We start from the raw sequence: 19,128 nt of genomic DNA, 5'->3' as shown, positions 1-19,128 counted from the left end.
TGAGACAGTCTCACTGTAGCCCAGGCTGAAGTGCAGTGTCGTGATCTCGGCTCACTGCAACCTCCGCCTCCCAGGTTCAGGCAGTTCTCCTGCCTCAGCCTCCCGAGTAGCTGGGATTATAGTCGTAGTCGCCCACCATCACGCCTGGCTTTTTTGTTTGTTTGTTTGTTTGTTTGAGATGGAGTCTCGGTCTGTCGCCCAGGCTGGAGTAGTGCAGTGGTGCAATCTCGGCTCACTGCAGCCTCCGCCTCCCGGGTTCAAGCGATTCTTCTGCCTCAGCCTCCCGAGTAGCTGGGATTACAGGCGCCCATCACCACACCCAGCTAATTTTTGTATTTTTAGTAGAGACCGGTTTCACCATGTTGGCCAGGCTGGTCTCGAACTCCTGACCTCGTGATCTGCCCGCCTCGGCTTCCCAAAGTGCTGGGATTACAGGCATGAGCCACTGCGCCTGGCTTAATTTTTTGTTGTTGTTGTTTTTGTTTTCTTGAGACAGAGTCTCGCTCTGTCGCCCAGGCTGGAGTGCAGTGGCGCGATTTCGGCTCACTGCAACCTCCACCTCCCAGGTTCAAGCGATTCTCCTGCCTCAGCCTGCTGAGTAGCTGGGATTACAGGCGTGCGCCACCATGCCCCACTAATTTTTGTTATTTTTTAGTAGAGACGGGGTTTCACCATGTTGGTCAGGATGGTCTCAAACTCCTGACCTCATTATCCGCCCGCCTTGGCCTCCCAAAGTGCTAGGATTACAGGCGTGAGCCACCGCACCTGGCTTAATTTTTTTTTTTTTTGAGACGGAGTCTTGCTCTGTCGCCCAGGCTGGAGTGCAGTGGCGCGATCTCGGCTCACTGCAAGCTCCGCCTCCCGGGTTCACACCATTCTCCTGCCTCAGCCTCCCGAGTAGCTGGGACTACAGGCGCCCTCCACCACGCCTGGCTAATTTTTTGTATTTTTAGTAGAGATGGGGTTTCACCGTATTAGCCAGGATGGTCTCAATCTCCTGACCTCGTGATCCGCCCGCCACGGCCTCCCAAAGTGCTGGGATTACAGGCGTGAGCCACTGCGCCTGGCCTGTATTTTTTAATAGAGACGGGATTTCACCATGTTGGCTAGGCTGGTCTTGAACTCCTGACCTCAGGTGATCCACCCGCCTCAGCTTCCCAAAATGTTGGAATTACAGGTGTGAGCCACTTCGCTCGGCATTCCTATCTTATTAAAGCCATGGCCTGGTCGGGCGTGGGCGACAGAGCAAGACTCTGTCTCAAAAAAAAAAAAAAAAGGCCGGGCGCGGTGGCTCACGCCTGTAATCCCAGCACTTTGGGAGGCCGAGGCGGGCGGATCACGAGGTCAGGAGATCGAGACCATCCTTGCTAACGCGGTGAAACCCCGTCTCTACTAAAAACACAAAAAAATTAGCCGGGCGCGGTGGCGGGCCCCTGTAGTCCCAGCTACTCCGGAGGCTGAGGCAGGAGAATGGCGTAAACCCGGGAGGTGGAGCTTGCAGTGAGCCGCGATAGCGCCACTGCACTCCGGCCTGGGCGAAAGAGCGAGACTCCGTCTCAAAAAAAAAAAAAAAAAAAAAAATTAAAAAAATTAAAATAAAAATAAATAAATAAATAAAAAGCCATGGCTTGATCTGCACAATTGCCATCCTGATACCCCACCTACCTGCTCTCCCCTGCTCTGTACCACACCAGGCACGTTCTCACCTCTGGGCCTTAGCATCTGCTGTGCCTCCCAGCTGGTGTGCTTTTCCTCACATAACCACAAGTCTCCCTCCCTCACCTTTAGGTCTCAAATCAAATGTCACCTCTTCAGGGAGGCCCTCCCTGCCTTTCTGTTTCTTTTTCTTTTTTGTTTTCTTTTCTTTTTATTTTTCTTTTTCTTTTCTTTTTTTTTTTTGAGACAGAGTCTCACTCTGTTGCCCAGGCTGGAGTACAATGGCACGGTCTGGGCTCCTGCGACCTCCGCCTCCTGGGTTCAAGCGATTCTCCTGTCTCAGCCTCCTGAGTAGCTGGGATTACAGGTGCGCGCCACCAGGTGCAGCTAATTTTTGTATTTTTAGTAGAGACGGGGTTTCACCATGTTGGTCAGGCTGGTCTCGAACTCCTGACCTCGTGATCCACCCACCTCAGCCTCCCAGAGTGCTGGGATTACAGGCGTGAGCCACCGCGCTCGGCTTTTTGCCTTTCCGTTTCAATGGCTCATCTGGTCAGTCCTCTACCACTCTAAAAAGATTTAACTATTGGCGGGGAGCAGGAGCTCACGCCTGTAATCCCAGCACTTTTGGAAGCCAAGGCAGAAGGATCCGTTGAGCCCAGGAATTCGGGACCAGCCTGGGCAACAAAGCAAGAACCCCAACATAAAAAAAAAAAATTTGTATTTAAAAGCAAAACACAAATAACAAACAAAAAACACCAGCCTGGGCAACATGGTGAAACCCCATCTCTACTAAAAATACAAATTAGCTGGGCGTGGTTGTGCGCCCTGTAGTCCCAGCTACTCGGGAGGCTGAGGCGGGAGGATCACTTGAGCCCGGGAAGTCGAGGCTGCAGTGAGCTGTGATCGCGCCACTGCACGCCGGCCCGGGTGACAGGAGTGAGACCCTGACTCAAAAATAAATACATATATAAATAAAAACTAACTATTGTCTCTGGCCCCAGACCATAGGTGTCCCTGCAGCAGGGGCCGACTGGCGTGCTCTCCACTCGGGCACCTCTAGGAGGTGCTAAGTAAATATTTGAACGAAGACCTCTGAGTCCCTGTCTGGCTGCGACTATGTCCTCCCAGGCCTTCCCACGTGGCAGCTGCAGGCTCCTTTCCTGCTGGCTCAGTCTGAGCCAGGCAGGGTGATCCCTTCCTCATCCACTCCGTCTCTCCGTTTCCCTTTCTTCACGGTGCTTGACACTATCTAATATTATTTAGTTGTTTGAATGTGCGCGTCCAGCTCCCAGGACGCTCCCTGCACACAGTGAATGAATGAATGAATGAAATAAAGCGCCCAGCTCGTACTAAGGGCCAATGAATGTCTATTGGTAGTGGAACCTCGGATTGGGTGGCTCCAGCCCTGCCTCCCTTCCCCCAGGAGGCGCCGAGGTCCCAGAGCAGCCCGCGCGACCCTGCCCCTGACCTTTCTCCCTGGGTCAGTTAAACCAGCCTTCTTTCCCGCCTGCCCTGTTCATTTGAAAACCGAAAACCCCGCCATTGCCGGCGGGCCACCGGTTGCCACACTCTGACCAATCAGGAGCGACGCGTTTCACGCTGAGCCCGAAGTTTCCCCGGCGACGCGCAGCCACTGGTTATGGAGGCCCTGTGGGCGGAACGCCGTAAGGTCGCGCGCCGGGCAACGCGGAGCCGCTACACAGTAGCGAGTTTGTAAGAAAACAAATCCGCGGCGTTCGGGGCGTGGCCGGGAGCACGTTGGCTCCGCCCCCTGGCGGCTGCCTCAGCGGCGGCCGCCGCGCAGGCTCAGAGCAGACCCCGCCCGGCGAGGAGGAGGGAGGGTGAGTTAGGGGGAGACCCGGCCCCCAAGGGGCGGGCGCCGGGCAGGGCCCCGCGGGCGGCCGAGGGTTGGGCCCGGCTCCCAGCCCCTCGCCGTCCTCCGGCTGACAGGGGGAGGAGCCCGCTGGGAGGGCCGGGGTCTTGGGCTGGGGAGCCGGGCCGGGAGAGCAGCGCAGCTGGGAGCACCGCGGCCGCGCCCCGGGAGGGCTGTTCGGTCCAGCGCCCGCCGGCTGCTCCGTGCTGACAGCGCCGGGCTGGGGCGGGGCGGGGGGCTTTGCAGGCCGCCAGTGTCGACATGCTGCTGGAGGAGGTTCGCGCCGGCGACCGGCTGAGTGGGGCGGCGGCCCGGGGCGACGTGCAGGAGGTGCGCCGCCTTCTGCACCGCGAGCTGGTGCATCCCGACGCCCTCAACCGCTTCGGCAAGACGGCGCTGCAGGTGAGGCCGGGCCGGTCCAGGTCGGGGCGGGACGGCTAAGCGGGATGAGGATCGAGACCCCAGAGCTCCTCCCTGGTCTCCTGGCCCTGGTGGTGACCCACTGGGAACCGGTGCTTCTTATCTAGGCTTTCATTGTTCCCCCACGGTCCTCTTTCGAAGGTGGGTGGTGGGTGAGGCTAGGTTGTGGGGGGAGGGGAGAGCTTTTTGGCATCTTCTCTGGGAGGATTCCTGGTTCTCTGAGTGCCGGGGATTCACTTTCCCTGGGGAGGTTCTTATTCCGTGGGTGCGGGTTCAGCTCCTTTGGATGCCGTTTCCATGGGGACGGCTCACGTTTCTTGGGGCTTCTATGGGGAGATCCGATCTCTGGAAGGAGAGATCCTGTCTCTAGGGGTTCCTCATTTTGTAGGGGGCTCTCTGAGACATATCTGGTTACTTGGCGGTGGGGTCTTCATTCCTAAAGGTTATGCGGATCCTTGGTATAGTGTGGGGGCCCCAATGGAGGAACAATGTCAGATTGCAAGACATCCCTATATTCCCTGGGAGACATTTTACAGGGGAGTCTCGTTTCTCTTCTCTTACTATTACTTTTGGAATCCCGCTTCTTGAAAGGAGCGCTCAGGTACTCTGAGGTGACATCACCATTATATAGGAGGAGGCTATTTCCTGGAGAAGGGGTTCGCTTTCCTTTGACATCTCTTTTCCTTTATGAGGACTATCAACTCTTTGGGGGTAGTTCTCCATCTCTGGGGGCCCATTTCCTGGAGGGGATTTTCTATTTCCTGGTGATTGCCCATATCTGGGGGCGTCTTTGGTCCCTTGGGGGAGAGTCTTAGGTTCCTTCAAAGTTTCCATGGGGGCTGTTCTCTGGGTTGGGGGGTCTCATTCTTAAGGGAGTGACCAGCTTTTAGGGGGGGCCCGTATTCCCCGAAGAACTTTTTATCTGCATCTCAAACAGTTCCCTGGGGGCTTATGCAGCTTCTCCGTTCACTAGAGGATCCCTCCTCTAGCATTTCCTGTTTCTGGGAGATGCCTTTTTCTGGATGACCCTTCTCTTTCCAGTGACCCCTTTTTTGGAACCTCCTCCCTTGAGGACCTCCTGATCCTCTGTCCCTCACACAGGTCATGATGTTTGGCAGCACCGCCATCGCCCTGGAGCTGCTGAAGCAAGGTGCCAGCCCCAATGTCCAGGACACCTCCGGTACCAGTCCAGTCCATGACGCAGCCCGCACTGGATTCCTGGACACCCTGAAGGTCCTAGTGGAGCACGGGGCTGATGTCAATGCGCCTGATGGCACCGGGGCACTTCCAATCCATCTGGCAGTTCAAGAGGGTCACACTGCTGTGGTCAGCTTTCTGGCAGCTGAATCTGATCTCCATCGCAGGGACGCCAGGGGTCTCACACCCTTGGAGCTGGCACTGCAGAGAGGAGCTCAGGACCTCGTGGACATCCTGCAGGGCCACATGGTGGCCCCGCTGTGATCTGGGGTCACCTTTTCCAGCAAGAGAACCCCGTGGGGTTATGTATCAGAAGATAGGGGAAGAAACACTTTCTCTTCTTTTTTCTCCTGCCCACTGCCGCAGTAGGGGAGGAGCACAGTTTGTGGCTTATAGGTGTTGGTTTTGGGGTGTGAGTGTTTGGGGGACGTTTCTCATTTGTTTTTCTCACTCCTTTTGGTGTGTTGGACAGAGAAGGGCTCCTGCAGGCCACAGCCACCCAAACGGTTCAGTTTCTTCTGCGCCCCAGGCTGCTGGGGCCTCAGACAAGACCCAAGGGCAGAGCATTTAAGAGTGAAGTCATCACGTCCAGGGAGCCTAGAACCTGGTGACCTTGGCCGGCTGTGCTCAGAGACCTGAAGTGTGCACGTTGCTTCAGGCATGGGGGGTGGGGGGAGCGTCCCAAATCATTAAGAAGGTAGGATGAGTTATGAGTTATTCATATTCTGTTGGAAGCTTGTTTTCCAGTCTCTTGTACAGCGTTTTAAAAGAAATGGATTCTATTTATTATGCTTTATTGGAAAAAATGTTGTAATAATTTAATGTTTTTACCCATTAAATTAAGACTTGTGCATGATCACAGCACGGGTGGCTTCTGATTTTTGAGTCTGGGATGGAGAGTTACACATCCCGGATGTTGATGGGGATGAGGACGGGGGTCGCGGATCGTGGATGTGGTGGGTGAGGGGAGAGAATAGTAATTCCCAGGGCGCCAGGGTGAGTGAGCTGGGTGGGGCAGCGGTTTTCGCTGTCGGAACGGAAGGGAAGCAGGAAACCGCGAGTGGAGAAAGGGCCCCCAGATGTCAGCTGGGTGCCCTGAGCACAGGGGGTGGGGCGGGTGGGCGGTGGCCGCGGCCTTCCCCGCAGGGGCGTAGCCGTGGGCGGTGACTGCGGTGATGAGGCGAAAGGGATCCCGGAAAAGCCAGGGGCGGGTTTAGGAGCGGTCCGCCTCTTTTCCAAGCGGATGTGGGCGGGACCGAGGGCGGCCCCGCCCCGTTCAGGGCTGCCTCAATGCGCGTGCGCAATGGGCCACAGAGCCGCCATGCCGGAACCGCGCGGGTCGTCGCAGCTGCGGGTGAACGCGGCGTTTGCCGCGCGGTACAACCGCTACCGGGAGCGCGAGGAACTGCAGCGGCGTGAGTGCGGGGCGCATGCGCGCGGGAGCCTGCGCGCGCCGGCCGGTTGGGAAGTGGGGAGTCGAGTGGCCCCACCGGTTGACCTGGGGGGCATCCCGTCTGTGTCCCGCAGTGAAGGATCGCTACGGGGACCGGGACAGCGGCAGCGACACCAGCTCCGAGTCGGCCTCCAGCGACGAGCGCGTGGTGCGCGTCCCCGCCCCGTCCTGGACGTGCGGAGGCGTCCAAGCCCTCACCACTGCACCCCGACCCCGATGTAGACTGGGGGGGAACCCCCAACCCCAGAGCGCCCTGTGGGAGCGTACCATCCCCTGCTCCCCACCCCATGAAGGACAGACAGCGCCCCCGTTTCCCCAGGGGAGCCAAATCCCCGTTATTTTCTCTCCCCTGCCACGATCCACCTGCCCACTCTGATGTGTGGGGCGACTCTGTCCCCCAAGAACCCCCCCTTTCCTCTGTCATCCTCAAGAGTCTAGCCATTTTTTAGTGTACTTGCGCCACGTGGGGCGCCCAACTTCTCACATCAGCCCTGATCCTGGCCCCACTGTGCGGCCTGGCCCAGCCCCTCCCCGCTGTCTCGCTTGTGCCCTCAGCCCACCTGCCCCTTGTCAAGTCTTTGTCTTCCCTAGGAATTGCCTTCTCCTTGCCCCTCACTTTCCTCTACCCATATCCTGTACCTACCTGTGGCCTGCCCCTGCCCACCCCAAGAGGGCCCCTCTCCCTCCTGCTGTTTGACCACCTGCCTCTCTCCCCAGCCAGATCCACCCCCTTCCATCCTAATCCCTACGCTGAGCTCACCTGCTGGCGCCAGGGCTCTTATTATCTCCCTTCTGAAATCTATCCCCAACCCTTTTCCTGCCCTAGGAATTTGACCCCCAGCAGGAGCGGGACTTTTACAAAACGCTCTCCTTGTTGAAGAAGAAGGACCCCCGCATTTATCAGAAAGATGCCACCTTCTATAACAGAACAGGTCCGGGGCCACTCCTGTCTAAACCTCTCCTTCCTCAGGAGCAGAATCCGGGGTCCTTTCCTGACTGTGGATTCCGAGAAGTGACTTCTCTGAGCCTCTTTTCCTGTCTGTAAAGTATATCTAACGGTAGCATCTCCCCTCAGGGCTGTTTTAAGGATAGATTGGGATTTACCCAGTTTACACAATTCATCTGTTTTGACTATTGAATGAATTGCTTCACAAGTCACAAGTCCTTAGCAGAGCCTAGGTTATTACCTGGTGGTGGGGTTAATGACTTGTGTCCTTGGCACTGTTCAAGGTGGGAATTGCTGACTGAATGATTCCAACTCCACCAGGCTGGGCAGGTGGTTCAAGCATCTAATCCCAGCACTTTGGGAGGCTGAGGTTGGAGGGTCATTTGAGGCCAGGAGTTTGAGACCAGTTTGGCCAACATAGCAAGACCCCATTTCTCTCTTTTTTTTTTTTTGAAATGGAGTTTCACTCTTGTTGCCCAGGCTGGGTTGCAATGGCACGATCTCGGCTCACTGCAACCTCTGCCTCCCAGGTTCAAGCGATTCTCCCGCCTCAGCCTCCTGAGTAGCTGGAATTACAGGCACATGCCACCATGCCCAGCTAATTTTGGATTTTTAGTAGAGACAGGGTTTCTCCATGTTGGCCAGGCTGGTCTCGAACTCCCAACTTCAGGTGATCCGCCCACCCTGGCCTCCCAAAGTGCTGGGATTACAGCGTGAGTCACTGCGCCCAGCCAGCCTTTCTTTCTTTTTTCTTTTTTTTTTTTTTTGAGATGGAGTTTTGCTCTTGTTGCCCAAGCTGGAGTGCAATGGCATGATCTGGGCTCACTGCAAACTCCGCCTCCCCGGTTCAAGCAATTCTCCTGCCTCAGCCTCCTGAGTAGCTGGGATTACAGGTGCGTGCCACCACACCCAGCTATTTTTTTGTATTTTTAGTAGAAACGGGGTTTCACCATGTTAGCCAGGCTGGTCTCGAACTCCTGACCTCAGGTAATCCATCCGCCTTGGCCTCCCAAAGTGCTGGGATTACAGGCGTGAGCCACTGTGCCTGGCGGCAAGACCCCATCTCTACAAACGATTCAGAACTCAGCTGAGCATGCTGGTGTGTGCCTATAGTCCCAGGTATTTGGGAGGCTGAGGTGGGAGGATTGCTTAAGCCCATGAGTTCAAGGCTGCAGTGAGCTGTGAGCTAGGATCTTGACACTGCACTCCAGCCAGAGCAAGAGTAAGACTCCAACTCTCAAAAAAATTAATTATAATAATTAATCAGGCTGGGCGTGGTGGCTCATGCCTGTAATCCTAGCACTTTGGGAGGATCACTTGAGGTCAGGAGTTCGAGACCAGCCTGGCCAACATGGTGAAACCCCATCTCTACTAAAAATACAAAAATTAGCTGGGCGTGGTGGTGCACACCCGTAATCCCAGCTACTCAGGAGGCTGAGGCAGGGGAATCGCTTGAACCTGGGAGGCGGAGGTTGCAGTAAGCTGAGATCACGCCATGCACTGGGCAATGGATTAATACTCTGTCTCAAAAAAATAATAATAATAGCCAGGTGCGGTGGCTCACACCTGTAATCTCAGCACTTTGGGAGGCCGATGCAGGCGGATCACCTGAGGTCAGGAGTTCGAGACCAACCTGACCAACATGGAGAAACTCCATCTCTACTAAAAATATAAAAATTAGCCGGGCACGGTGGTGGGCACCTGTAATCCCAGCTTCTTGGGAGGCTGAGACATGAGAACAGCTTGAACCTGGGAGGCAGAGGTTGCAGTGAGCTGAGATCATGCCATTGCACTCTAGCCTGGGCAACAGAATGAGACTCCACCTCAAAAAAAAATAAGTAAACAAATAATAACAACAATAATAATAAAGCAGGAATTACTGACTGAGTGACCCCAACCCCACCAGATGGTGACAAGCACAATACTCTTGGACAGCTGGGAATTGGTGGATTTGGGATTTGAATCCTCTGTCTAACCTGGCCCTGCCCTGTGGGATTCTCTGCCAGGGCAAAGAAGGGGGTTGTGGGTGATGGCAGTGTCTTTTGGTGGGTTAACAGCATCGTCATCAGACAGTCAGGAGGAGCCAGCAGCCTTGGAGAAGCAGAAGAAAGTGCGGCCCATGTACCTGAAGGACTACGAGAGGAAGGTTATGTTGGAGAAGGCAGGGTATGGAGAAGGCCTACATCCCCACCCCCTGGTTCCCAGCCCTGTCAGGTCTGTGGGGGTCTTAGGGGCAGGAGAGGGAATAAAGCTGGCAACCTGGGCCGGGCATGGTGGCTCATGCCCGTAATCCCAGCACTTTGGTAGGCTGAGGCAATAGGATCTCTTGAGGACAGAAGTTTGAGACCAGCCTGGGCAACATACCTCGCCTCTACAAAAAAATTAAAAATTAGCTGGGCATGATGATGTGTACCTGTAGTCCCAGCTACTCAGGAGGCTGAGGCAGGAGGATTGAGCCCTGGAGATGGAGGCTGCAGTGAGCTATGATCAGGCCACTGCACTCCAGCCTGGGCAACAGAATAAGACCCTGTCTCAAAAAGAAAAAAGGCCGGGGATGGTGGCTCATGCCTGTAATCCCAGCACCTTGGGAGGCTGAGGCGGGTGGATCACCTGAGGTCAGGAGTTTGAGACCAGCCTGGCCATCATGGTGAAACCCCATCTCTACTAAAAATACAAAAATTAGCCAGATGTGGCAGGTGCCTCTAGTCCCAGCTACTTGGGGAGGCTGAGGCAGGAGAATCGCTTGAATCTGGAAGGTGTAGGTTGCAGTGAGCCGAGATCATGCCACTGCACTCCAGCCTGAGGGATAGAGCGAGACCCTGGCTCCAAAAAAGAAATGCTGTCACCCATGATTGGAAAAGAAAAAATAAAACTAAAAAAAAAATGCTGCAAACTCACTAGAATCGCAGATACCCCTGAGAGCAGGAGCCTCAGTGATTCCATAGCCCTCCCATCACCCGCGCCAGCTGTTGCTTAGAATAGCTGCTCTGCATGGGCGTGGGGACAGGCGGGCCCTGGAAGATACATTCTGAAGACCCCACTTTTCCTTTACAGCAAATACGTCGACGAGGAGAACTCAGACGGGGAGACTTCCAATCACAGACTCCAGGTGGGTGGGGTGAGGGCTGGGTCGGGGGGCTGAGGGGCCTGGGGCTGGCCTGAGACCTACCGCCCTCTCTGCAGGAGACCTCGTCGCAAAGTTATGTGGAAGAACAGAAACAGCTCAAGGAAAGGTGAGGCTGGGTGGGTGGGAATGGCCCAATGGAGGAAAGTTGAGGCTCGGGGGTTGGATAGGCACGGGTTCAAATTGAGCTCTGTCACTATGTGCCTCAGTTTCCTCATCAGTTAAACGGGGTTAATAACATCACAGCACTGCTCTGAGCTTGTTGAGAGGAGAGCTCAGGGCTTAGTAAATGGAGTTAATCTTGGGGCAGCCGGCCAGGTGAGGTGGCTCACGCCTGTAATCTCAGGGCTCTGGGAGGCAGAGGAGGGAGGATCACTTGAGCCCAGGAGTTCAAGATCAGCCTGGGCAACATAGTGAGACCCCAGCTCTACAAAATAAAATAAATATTGGGGCTGCAGACAGGGGCCAGTCTGCCTGTCCTGAGGCTTGTTTTCTCTCGTGGGCAGCTTCCGGGCATTTGTGGAGGACAGTGAGGACGAGGACAGTGCTGGGGAGGGCGGCTCCAGTTTGCTGCAGAAATGTGCCAAAACCAGGCAGGAGAAGGTGGGTACTGGGGCCTGACTGGACTGCTGGGGGACAGGGTGACGGGTGGCTGGGCATCTGTGAATGCTCAGTGCTAGCTTTCCCCCAGGCCCAGGAGGAGGCTGACTACATCGAGTGGCTGAAGGGACAGAAAGAGATTCGGAACCCAGATTCCCTGAAGGAACTGGTGAGTTCTCACGCATGGTCGCTGATGGAGTAGACCACGTGTTCTGCGTCCATCCAACCTGTTTACAGAAAGTAACCCTCTGAAGATGGGATATGTCCATCTCTGGGCCTCAGCTACATCTCTTTAAATGGGGATAGGCTGGGTGCCGTGGTTCACATCTGTAATCCCAGTGCTTTGGGTGGTCAAGGCAGGAGGATTGCTTGAGGCCAGGAGTTTGAGACCAGCCTGGGCAACATAGCAAAACTGCTCTACAAAAAAATGAAAAAATTAGCCAGGCATGGTGGCATGCACCTGTAGTCTCAGATACTTGGGAGGCTAAAGTGGGAGGATCTTGTGAGCCTGGGAGGTTGAGTCTGCAGTGAGCTATGATCGCACCACTGTACTCTTACCTGGATGGCAGAGTAAGACCCTGTCTCGAAATAAAAAAAAATAAAAAACCAAAATGGGGCTAATGTCACCTACTCCAGAGGCTGGCTGTGAGGTCCATGTGGTGAGCATGCCTGCCCTCCTTCCCGGTCCTCCATTGACCAGAGTCCTGTCTCCTGTCACCCCCAGACCCATCTCAAGGAATACTGGAACGACCCTGAGTTGGATGAAGGGGAGCGGTTCCTGCGGGATTACATCCTCAACAAACGCTACGAGGAGGAGGAAGAGGAGGAGGAAGATGAGGAGGAAAAGGAGGAAGAGGAGGGGTGAGCCACTGCGTCTCCCCAGGGCCTAGATTTTGGGTGCGCTTCATGAAGTATTCCCAGGCGGCACTGGCCAGGAGGCAGAGGGCACCACGTGTGTATTTTTTTCACCGATGGTGGCAGAGTTAGTCTTCTGCAAGGCAGAACCACAGAGTGTAGGCTCTAGAGCCAGGTGGCACTGCCTCAAATCCTGGTTCTGCTTCGAGACTTTCATGCCTCCGTTTCTGCATCTGTAAAATGAGGACAATAGCAGCGTGCACCTTGTAGGGTTCTTGTGACGATTAAATGAGTTCATACGCTTCGTACCCAGGCGTGCAGGAAAGGGGGGCTCGACCTCACTTGGCTGGCTCCCTGGCATCACCACATTTTGCCCCTCAGGGTCCCCGGCCCCCCAGTCCAGCTGGCTGTGGATGACTCCTCAGACGAGGGGGAGCTGTTTCTGAAGAAACAGGAGGACTTTGAACAGAAGTACAATTTCCGTTTCGAGGAGCCGGACTCAGCATCGGTATGTGGCTGGGGCTGGGGAGGACTCGGCCCCCAGGGTCCAGGCCCAGGGAACCCCACATCATCTCTGTGGCCCTTCTGGGCTTTTCTGCTTGCGCCTAGGTCAAGACCTACCCACGCAGCATCGCGTCCTCCGTGCGCCGTAAGGATGAGCGCAGAAAGGAGAAGAGGGAAGAGACTCGGGAGCGAAAGAAGAGGGTGAGTGTGGGGGCGGCCAGCTGGGGAGGACCCCCCAGCCCTGCAGGAGAGCCCATGCCCCCTCCCTCTGCAGGAGGACCCCCAGCCCTGCAGGAGAGCCCATGCCCCCTCCCTCTGCAGGAGGACCCCCAGCCCTGCAGGAGAGCCCATGCCCCCTCCCTCTGCCTGGCCTGCAGGAGAAAGCGAAGAAGCAGGAAGAGCTCAAGCAGCTGAAGAACCTGAAGAGGAAGGAGATTCTGGCCAAGCTGGAGAAGCTGCGGAAAGTAACAGGCAACGAGACGCTGGGCCTCGAGGAGGGGGACCTTGAAGACGACTTTGACCCTGCCCAGCACGACCAGCTCATGCAGGTGCGGCCCGCATCCCGGCCTAACATGACGCTGAGCTCACACAAACAAGGCTCTCACTGGCCACGGTGGCTCACGCCTGTAATCCCAGCACTTTGGGAGGCTAAGGCAGGCAGATCACCTGAGGTCAGGAGTTCGAGATCAGCCTGGCCAACATGGTGAAACCTCATCTCTACTAAAAATACAAAAATTAGCCAGGTGTGGTGGTGTATGCTTGTAATCTCAGCTACTTGGGAGGCTGAGTCAGGAGAATCGCTTGAACCCGGGAGGCAGAGGTTGCAGTAAGCTGAGATCATGCCACTGCCTTCCAGCCTGGGTGACAGAGGGAGACTCTGTTTTAAAAAAAAAAAAAAAAAGACCTGGCTGGGTGCGGTGGCTCACGCCTGTAATCCCAGCACTTTGGGAGGCCAAGGCAGGCGGCTCACGAGGTCAGGAGATTGAGACCATCCTGGCCAACATGGAGAATCCCCATCTCTACTAAAGATACAAAAAATTAGCCAGGGTGTAGTGGCGTGCGCCTCTAATCCTAGCTACTCGGGAGGCTGAGGTAGGGAATCGCTTGAACCTGGGAGGTGCAGGTTGTAGTGAGCCAAGATCGCGCCATTGTACTCCAGCGTGGGCTACTGGGTGAGACACTGTCTCAAAAAGAAAAAGATCTCAGCCGGGCGTGGTGGCACATGCCTGTAATCCCAGCTGTTCCGGAGGCTGAGGCAGGAGAATTGCTTGAAACCGGGAGGCAAGGGTTGCAGTGAGCCGAGATAGTGCCATTGCACTCCCGCCTGGGCAACAAGAGCGAAAGTCTGTTTCAAAAAAAAAAAACACCTGGGGCGTGAGTAGTGCACCAGGTGATGGGCACCGCAGGGGCGAAGACGGGTAGGAAGGCGAAGAACTGTGGATGTGTGGAACTGAATGGCGGCCAGTACGTCACAGGGTAGAGAGCAGGGGAGTTGGCGGAGGATCCTGGACGTGCAGGTCCTCCCACCTCAAGAGATAGGTCCTGGGAGGGCTGTGCGGAGCCCTAGCTGCAGGAGTAAAGCTGTCAAGGGAGGGGGTCATTGGCGGCATCGTGGGGGGCTCAGCTCCTCTGTCTCGAGTGGGCCCTGGTAACCCCCAGCCCTGACCCTGCAGAAGTGCTTTGGGGACGAGTACTACGGGGCCGTGGAGGAGGACAAGCCACAATTTGAGGAAGAAGAAGGGCTTGAAGGTGAGATCAGCTGGGGCACTGGGCTGGGGATTGGGGACTGGGGACTGGGCCTGAAGCCCAAGGTCCCACCCTGGCCCCATCTGTCTGTTCTCTCTGCATCCAGACGACTGGAACTGGGACACGTGGGACGGGCCTGAGCAGGAGGGAGACTGGAGCCAGCAGGAGCTGCACTGTGAGGACCCCAACTTCAATGTAGGTGTCACGGGTTGAGGGATTCCCAGAGGCCCTGACGTAGGGCTGGTGGGATCTGACCTGTGCGTCCTGGCAGATGGACGCCGACTACGACCCCAGCCAGCCGAGGAAGAAAAAGCGCGAGGCCCCCTCGATGGGCAAGAAGAAGCGCAAGTCGCCCTTCGCCGCGGCCGTGGGGCAGGAGAAACCCGTGTTTGAACCCGGTGAGGCCCAGGTGGGCAGACCGTGGGTGGGCAGGGGGCTCCGCGGGGCCTGGCATAGCCCAGCAGCCTGGCTCTGTCTCGAGCAGGGGACAAGACATTTGAGGAGTACCTGGATGAGTATTACCGGCTGGACTACGAGGACATCATCGACGACCTGCCCTGTCGCTTCAAGTACCGCACAGTGGTGCCCTGCGACTTTGGCCTCAGCACTGAGGAGGTAGGGGCCCCGGGCGGGCAGGGACACTGCAGGGGGCACCAGGTATGCCGGAGGGGTGGAAAGCTTGCCCTGAGTCCCGATCTCTGTTGCTCAGAAATGCCACAACATGGCAGGCTGTTTCTTCATCTTGAAAATGATAATATTGGGCTGGGTGCGGTGGCTCACGCCTGTAATCGCAGCACTTTGGGAGGCTGAAGCAGGTGGATCACCTGAGGTCGTTGAGACCAGCCTGGCCAACATGGTGAAACTCTGTCTCTACTAAAAATACAAAAAAATTAGCCAGGCATGGTGGCAGGCGCCTGTAGTCCCAGCTACTTGGGAGGCTGAGGCAGGAGAATCGCTTGAACTCAGGAGGCAGAGGTTGCAATGAGCCGAGACTGCACCACTGCACTCCAGCCTGGGTGACAGAGCACAAAAAAAAAAAAAAAAAAAAAGAAATGCTAATAGTCCTAATGACAGTGCTAATAACATTACGTTGTCTCAAAGGTAATATCACTACCTTCTACAAGGTGGGGGCTTAAAACAGTGCCTCGCCCATGGCACGCCCTGTAAATATTACTTCTTTTTTTTGAGGCATAGTGTCTCTCTGTCATCCAGGCTGGAGTGCAGTGGTGCCAATCTCCTGGGCTCAATTGATCCTCCTACCTCAGCCTCCCAAGTAGCTGGGACTACAGGCATGTGCCACCATGCCCAATTAATTTTTTTTAATTAAAAATATTTTTTGTACAGATGATATTTTACTGTGTTGTGCAGGCTGGTCTCGAACTCCCTGGGCTTAAACAAGCTTCCTGCTTTGGCCTCCCAAAGTGCTGGGATTCTGTGTGTGAGCCACCACACCCAGCCAACATTACTTTTTATTTTTGTTTATTTTTTGATTGGTTGATTGAGACAGTGTCTTGCTCTGTCGCCCAGGCTGGCATGCAGTGGTGCAAACTCGGCTCACTGCAAACTCCGCCTCCCAGGTTCAAATGATTCTCTTGCCTTAGCCTCCCAAGTAGCTGGAACTACAGGCATGTGCCATCATGCCCAATTAATTTTTGTATTTTTAGTAGAGATGAGTTTTACCATATTGGCCAGGCTGATCCCAAATTCCTGGCCTCATGTGATCTGCCTGCCTCAGCCTCCCAAAGTGCTGGGATTACAGGTTTGAGCCACCAGGCCCAGCCAATATTACTTTTATTCCTGTCAGTATGTATCAGCAGCAGTCTGGCTGGTAAGACTTGGTAGCAGGGCTGGTCATGCTGGCTCACACCTGTAATCCCAGTACTCTGGGAGGCTGAAGCGGGAGGATCACTTGAGCCCAGTAGTTCTGAGACTAACCTGGGCAACATAGGGAGATCTAGTCCTAGCTACTTGGGAGGCTGAGGCAGGAGGATTGCTTGAGTGCAGGAGGTTGAGGCTGCTGTGAGCCTGCCACTGCACTCCAGCCTGGGTGACATAGTGAGACCCTGTCTCAGCAAAAGACTTGGTGTCCTCTGGAACCAGGGGGCCTAGGTGGGTTCAAGCCCTGGCTTGGCTGCTCACCAGCTATGTCTTTGGACAAATGATTCCCCGATCTGTGCCTCAACTCCCCATCTGTAAAATGAGACAATAATTGATAGCACCCCAACTTTGGTGACTATGGAAGGAACAGAAATGAGACCAAAGTGTGTGGCACCTGGCAGGCTGTGGGTACCTACTATGCCTGATTGATGACGGCTGAAGGTGCATGACTGTTTTCATGGTCAGTAAAAATAGCCAGTGTGTACTGAGCTTATACCATCGGCATTCACTCACTTCCTCTTTCTGATGGCCTTCCAGTAGGTTTGGAAACAGGCCTGGAGGCTGGGAATGACAGCTTCATATGTAATTAGGAAGCCTGGTGGTTGGCAGCGACCCCTGCCCGTTCTGAGGCTTTGGGGATGGCCGGGTATGGGTGACAGCTCAAGGGCCCTGGGGCTCAAACTGGAATCAATTCAGCCAACTTCCCAGCCATGTGGCCTAGGGCAAGGATCCGTTCTCTGAGCCTCGGTTACCCCATCTGCTGACCTCTACAAAAATCATTGGCCTCTATAGAGATCAGCTGTCTCTGGCCATGACGGCAACCCTGCTGGGTGGTAGCGGCATTACCGTTTTGACTAATGACGTGACTTAGGCTCAGGGAAGGCCCCGCCTGGGCAATAGCACAGCAGGTCCCCACTCCCTTCCCATGCAGATCCTCGCTGCTGACGATAAGGAGCTGAACCGGTGGTGCTCCCTGAAGAAGACCTGCATGTACAGGTGATGGGGTGGGGCGGGGCCACGTGCGCAGGGGGCAGGGCGGAGCCAGGTGCGCTGCGGGCAGGGCGGGCAGCCCCGGGCACTTCCCAGAGCACCCAACACAGGGGCATCTGACTGCAGGTCAGAGCAGGAGGAGCTGCGGGACAAGCGGGCGTACAGCCAGAAGGCCCAGAACTCATGGAAAAAGCGGCAGGTCTTCAAGTCACTCTGCCGAGAAGAGTAAGCAGTGCTGGCTGGGGAAGTGTGGGTGGGGAGCCTGTCAGGCCCAGGCTTGAGTCTTGACTCTGTCAGCCTCTTGTTGCATGACTTTGGGAATGCAGCGCCGCCCCCCGCTCTGAGACCTGGGTTCGAATCCTACATGGGCACCAACGTTGTGTGACCTTGGGCAAGTCGCTACCCCTCTCTGGGCCTCTTTCTCGTAAAATGGAGATAGAGACGGTTCTGCCTTATCAGGTTGCTGAGGATGAAATGAGTTAATTCTCGTAAAGTGATTAAGATATGGTAAATGCCCCATATGTCTTAGCTGTTATTAGGATTGCTTTCACCCAGTCTAGAAGGCAGGGGTGATAGAAGCACACAGTTTATTTAAAGCTAAAATGAGGCCAGGTGTGTGCTCCAACCTATAATCCCAGCACTTTGGGAGACTCAAGCGAGAAGATCGCTTGAGCCCAGGAGTTGGAGGTTGCAGTGAGCTATGGTAATGCCACTGCACTCCAGCCTGGGCGACAGAGCAAGACCCTGTCTCTAAGGAAAAAAAAGCTAAAATGAGTTAATTGATGTGACTAGCTTAGGGCAGGCCCAGGCACAAATACCAGAATCCTCAGCCTCACAATCTAGCCTTTGGGTTCCATAGAAAAGCCCTGGCTTTGGCCTGAGACCCAGGTCTGAATCCCAGGCAGGCCCTCGGTCGCTGTGCAGCCGCTTCACTATGTCCCTCCTTTCCCCGCCTGTAAAATGGGGCATGCATGCTCAGGAATGGGCCTGATCTTAACAGGCCTGGGCTGAGCCCTGACTTTTCTCCCTCAGGGCAGAGACACCCGCGGAAGCCACAGGGAAGCCACAGAGAGACGAAGCCGGCCCACAGAGGCAGCTGCCAGCCCTTGATGGGGCTGGCAGGAAGCGGCCCCGGCCGGAGAGTCCCCCAGCACAAGAGGAAGCCCCTGTATCACCCCACAAGAAGCCAGCCCCCCAGAGGCAGAGGAGGGCCAAGAAGGCACGGCTGCTGGGCCCCACTGTGATGCTTGGTGGACGCGAGTTCAGCCGCCAGAGACTGCAGGCCTTTGGCCTCAACCCCAAACGGCTGCACTTCCGCCAGCTGGGCCGGCAGCGGAGGAAACAACAGGGGCCCAAGAACAGCTCCTGAGCAGCAGGGAGCAGGCAGGGGCCTCAGGCTCCTCCCCTCAAATCAAGCCCTGGACAGGTCTCGCACCCACAAGTACTATCTGCTGCAGAGAACCTCTCATCTGTGGCTAGGCACGCCTGTAATCCCAGCACTTCGGGAGGCCGAGGTGAAAGGATCACTTGAGCCCAGGAATTGGAGACCAGTGTGGGCAACTTAGTGAGACTCCATCTCTACAAAATGTGGTGACACATTCCTGTAGTCCCCGCTACTCAGGAGGCTGGGGAAGGAAGGTCACTTAAGGCCATGAGTTTGAGGCTACAGTGAGCTATGATTGCACCACTGCACTCCAGCCCGGGCAACAAAGCAAGACCCTGTCTCTTGGGGGGAAAAAAAAAAAAAAAAAAAAAATTAAAAAACACGTGTAGCTGCGGGTAAGGAAATTGTCCCATTTTATGGATGTGGAAACTGAGGCTGACTTAAACTTCCCGTGACTTGGAACTCTCACCTCGAAGACACCTCCCAGACCCCACATCCC

At 55.5% G+C, this 19,128-nt stretch overlaps 2 protein-coding genes across 3 annotated transcripts; both read left to right on the top strand.

Moving 5' to 3' along the window:
• The first annotated feature begins 3,361 nt into the window (after nt 1-3,361).
• CDKN2D (cyclin dependent kinase inhibitor 2D) lies at nt 3,362-6,010 on the top strand. 2 transcript variants are annotated; one of them, XM_054539659.2, is made up of 3 exons: nt 3,362-3,500; nt 3,779-3,934; nt 5,054-6,010. In XM_054539659.2, exons 2-3 carry the CDS (start codon nt 3,794-3,796, stop codon nt 5,411-5,413), a joined length of 501 nt encoding a protein of 166 aa, XP_054395634.1. In that variant the 5' UTR covers nt 3,362-3,500; nt 3,779-3,793; the 3' UTR covers nt 5,414-6,010. The 2 variants fall into 2 exon arrangements, with proteins under 2 accessions (XP_054395634.1, XP_009251057.2); XM_009252782.4 differs by having other exon boundaries at nt 3,467-3,934.
• A 382-nt stretch (nt 6,011-6,392) lies between these two features.
• KRI1 (KRI1 homolog) lies at nt 6,393-19,028 on the top strand. Its single transcript, XM_024237035.3, has 19 exons — nt 6,393-6,564; nt 6,677-6,750; nt 7,429-7,534; nt 9,606-9,714; nt 10,603-10,657; nt 10,732-10,781; nt 11,179-11,275; nt 11,364-11,441; nt 11,997-12,133; nt 12,509-12,635; nt 12,737-12,832; nt 13,009-13,179; nt 14,305-14,380; nt 14,484-14,572; nt 14,649-14,775; nt 14,862-14,992; nt 17,187-17,251; nt 17,372-17,470; nt 18,278-19,028. The coding sequence occupies exons 1-19, from the start codon at nt 6,393-6,395 to the stop codon at nt 18,612-18,614; spliced, it is 2,196 nt and encodes a 731-aa protein (XP_024092803.3). The 3' UTR covers nt 18,615-19,028.
• Nucleotides 19,029-19,128: the final 100 nt, after the last annotated feature.

Source organism: Pongo abelii, chromosome 20 (genome assembly GCF_028885655.2).
Source record: "Pongo abelii isolate AG06213 chromosome 20, NHGRI_mPonAbe1-v2.0_pri, whole genome shotgun sequence".
NCBI classification, from domain to species: Eukaryota; Metazoa; Chordata; class Mammalia; order Primates; family Hominidae; genus Pongo; species Pongo abelii.
This window is presented reverse-complemented; position numbering and strand designations above follow the sequence as displayed.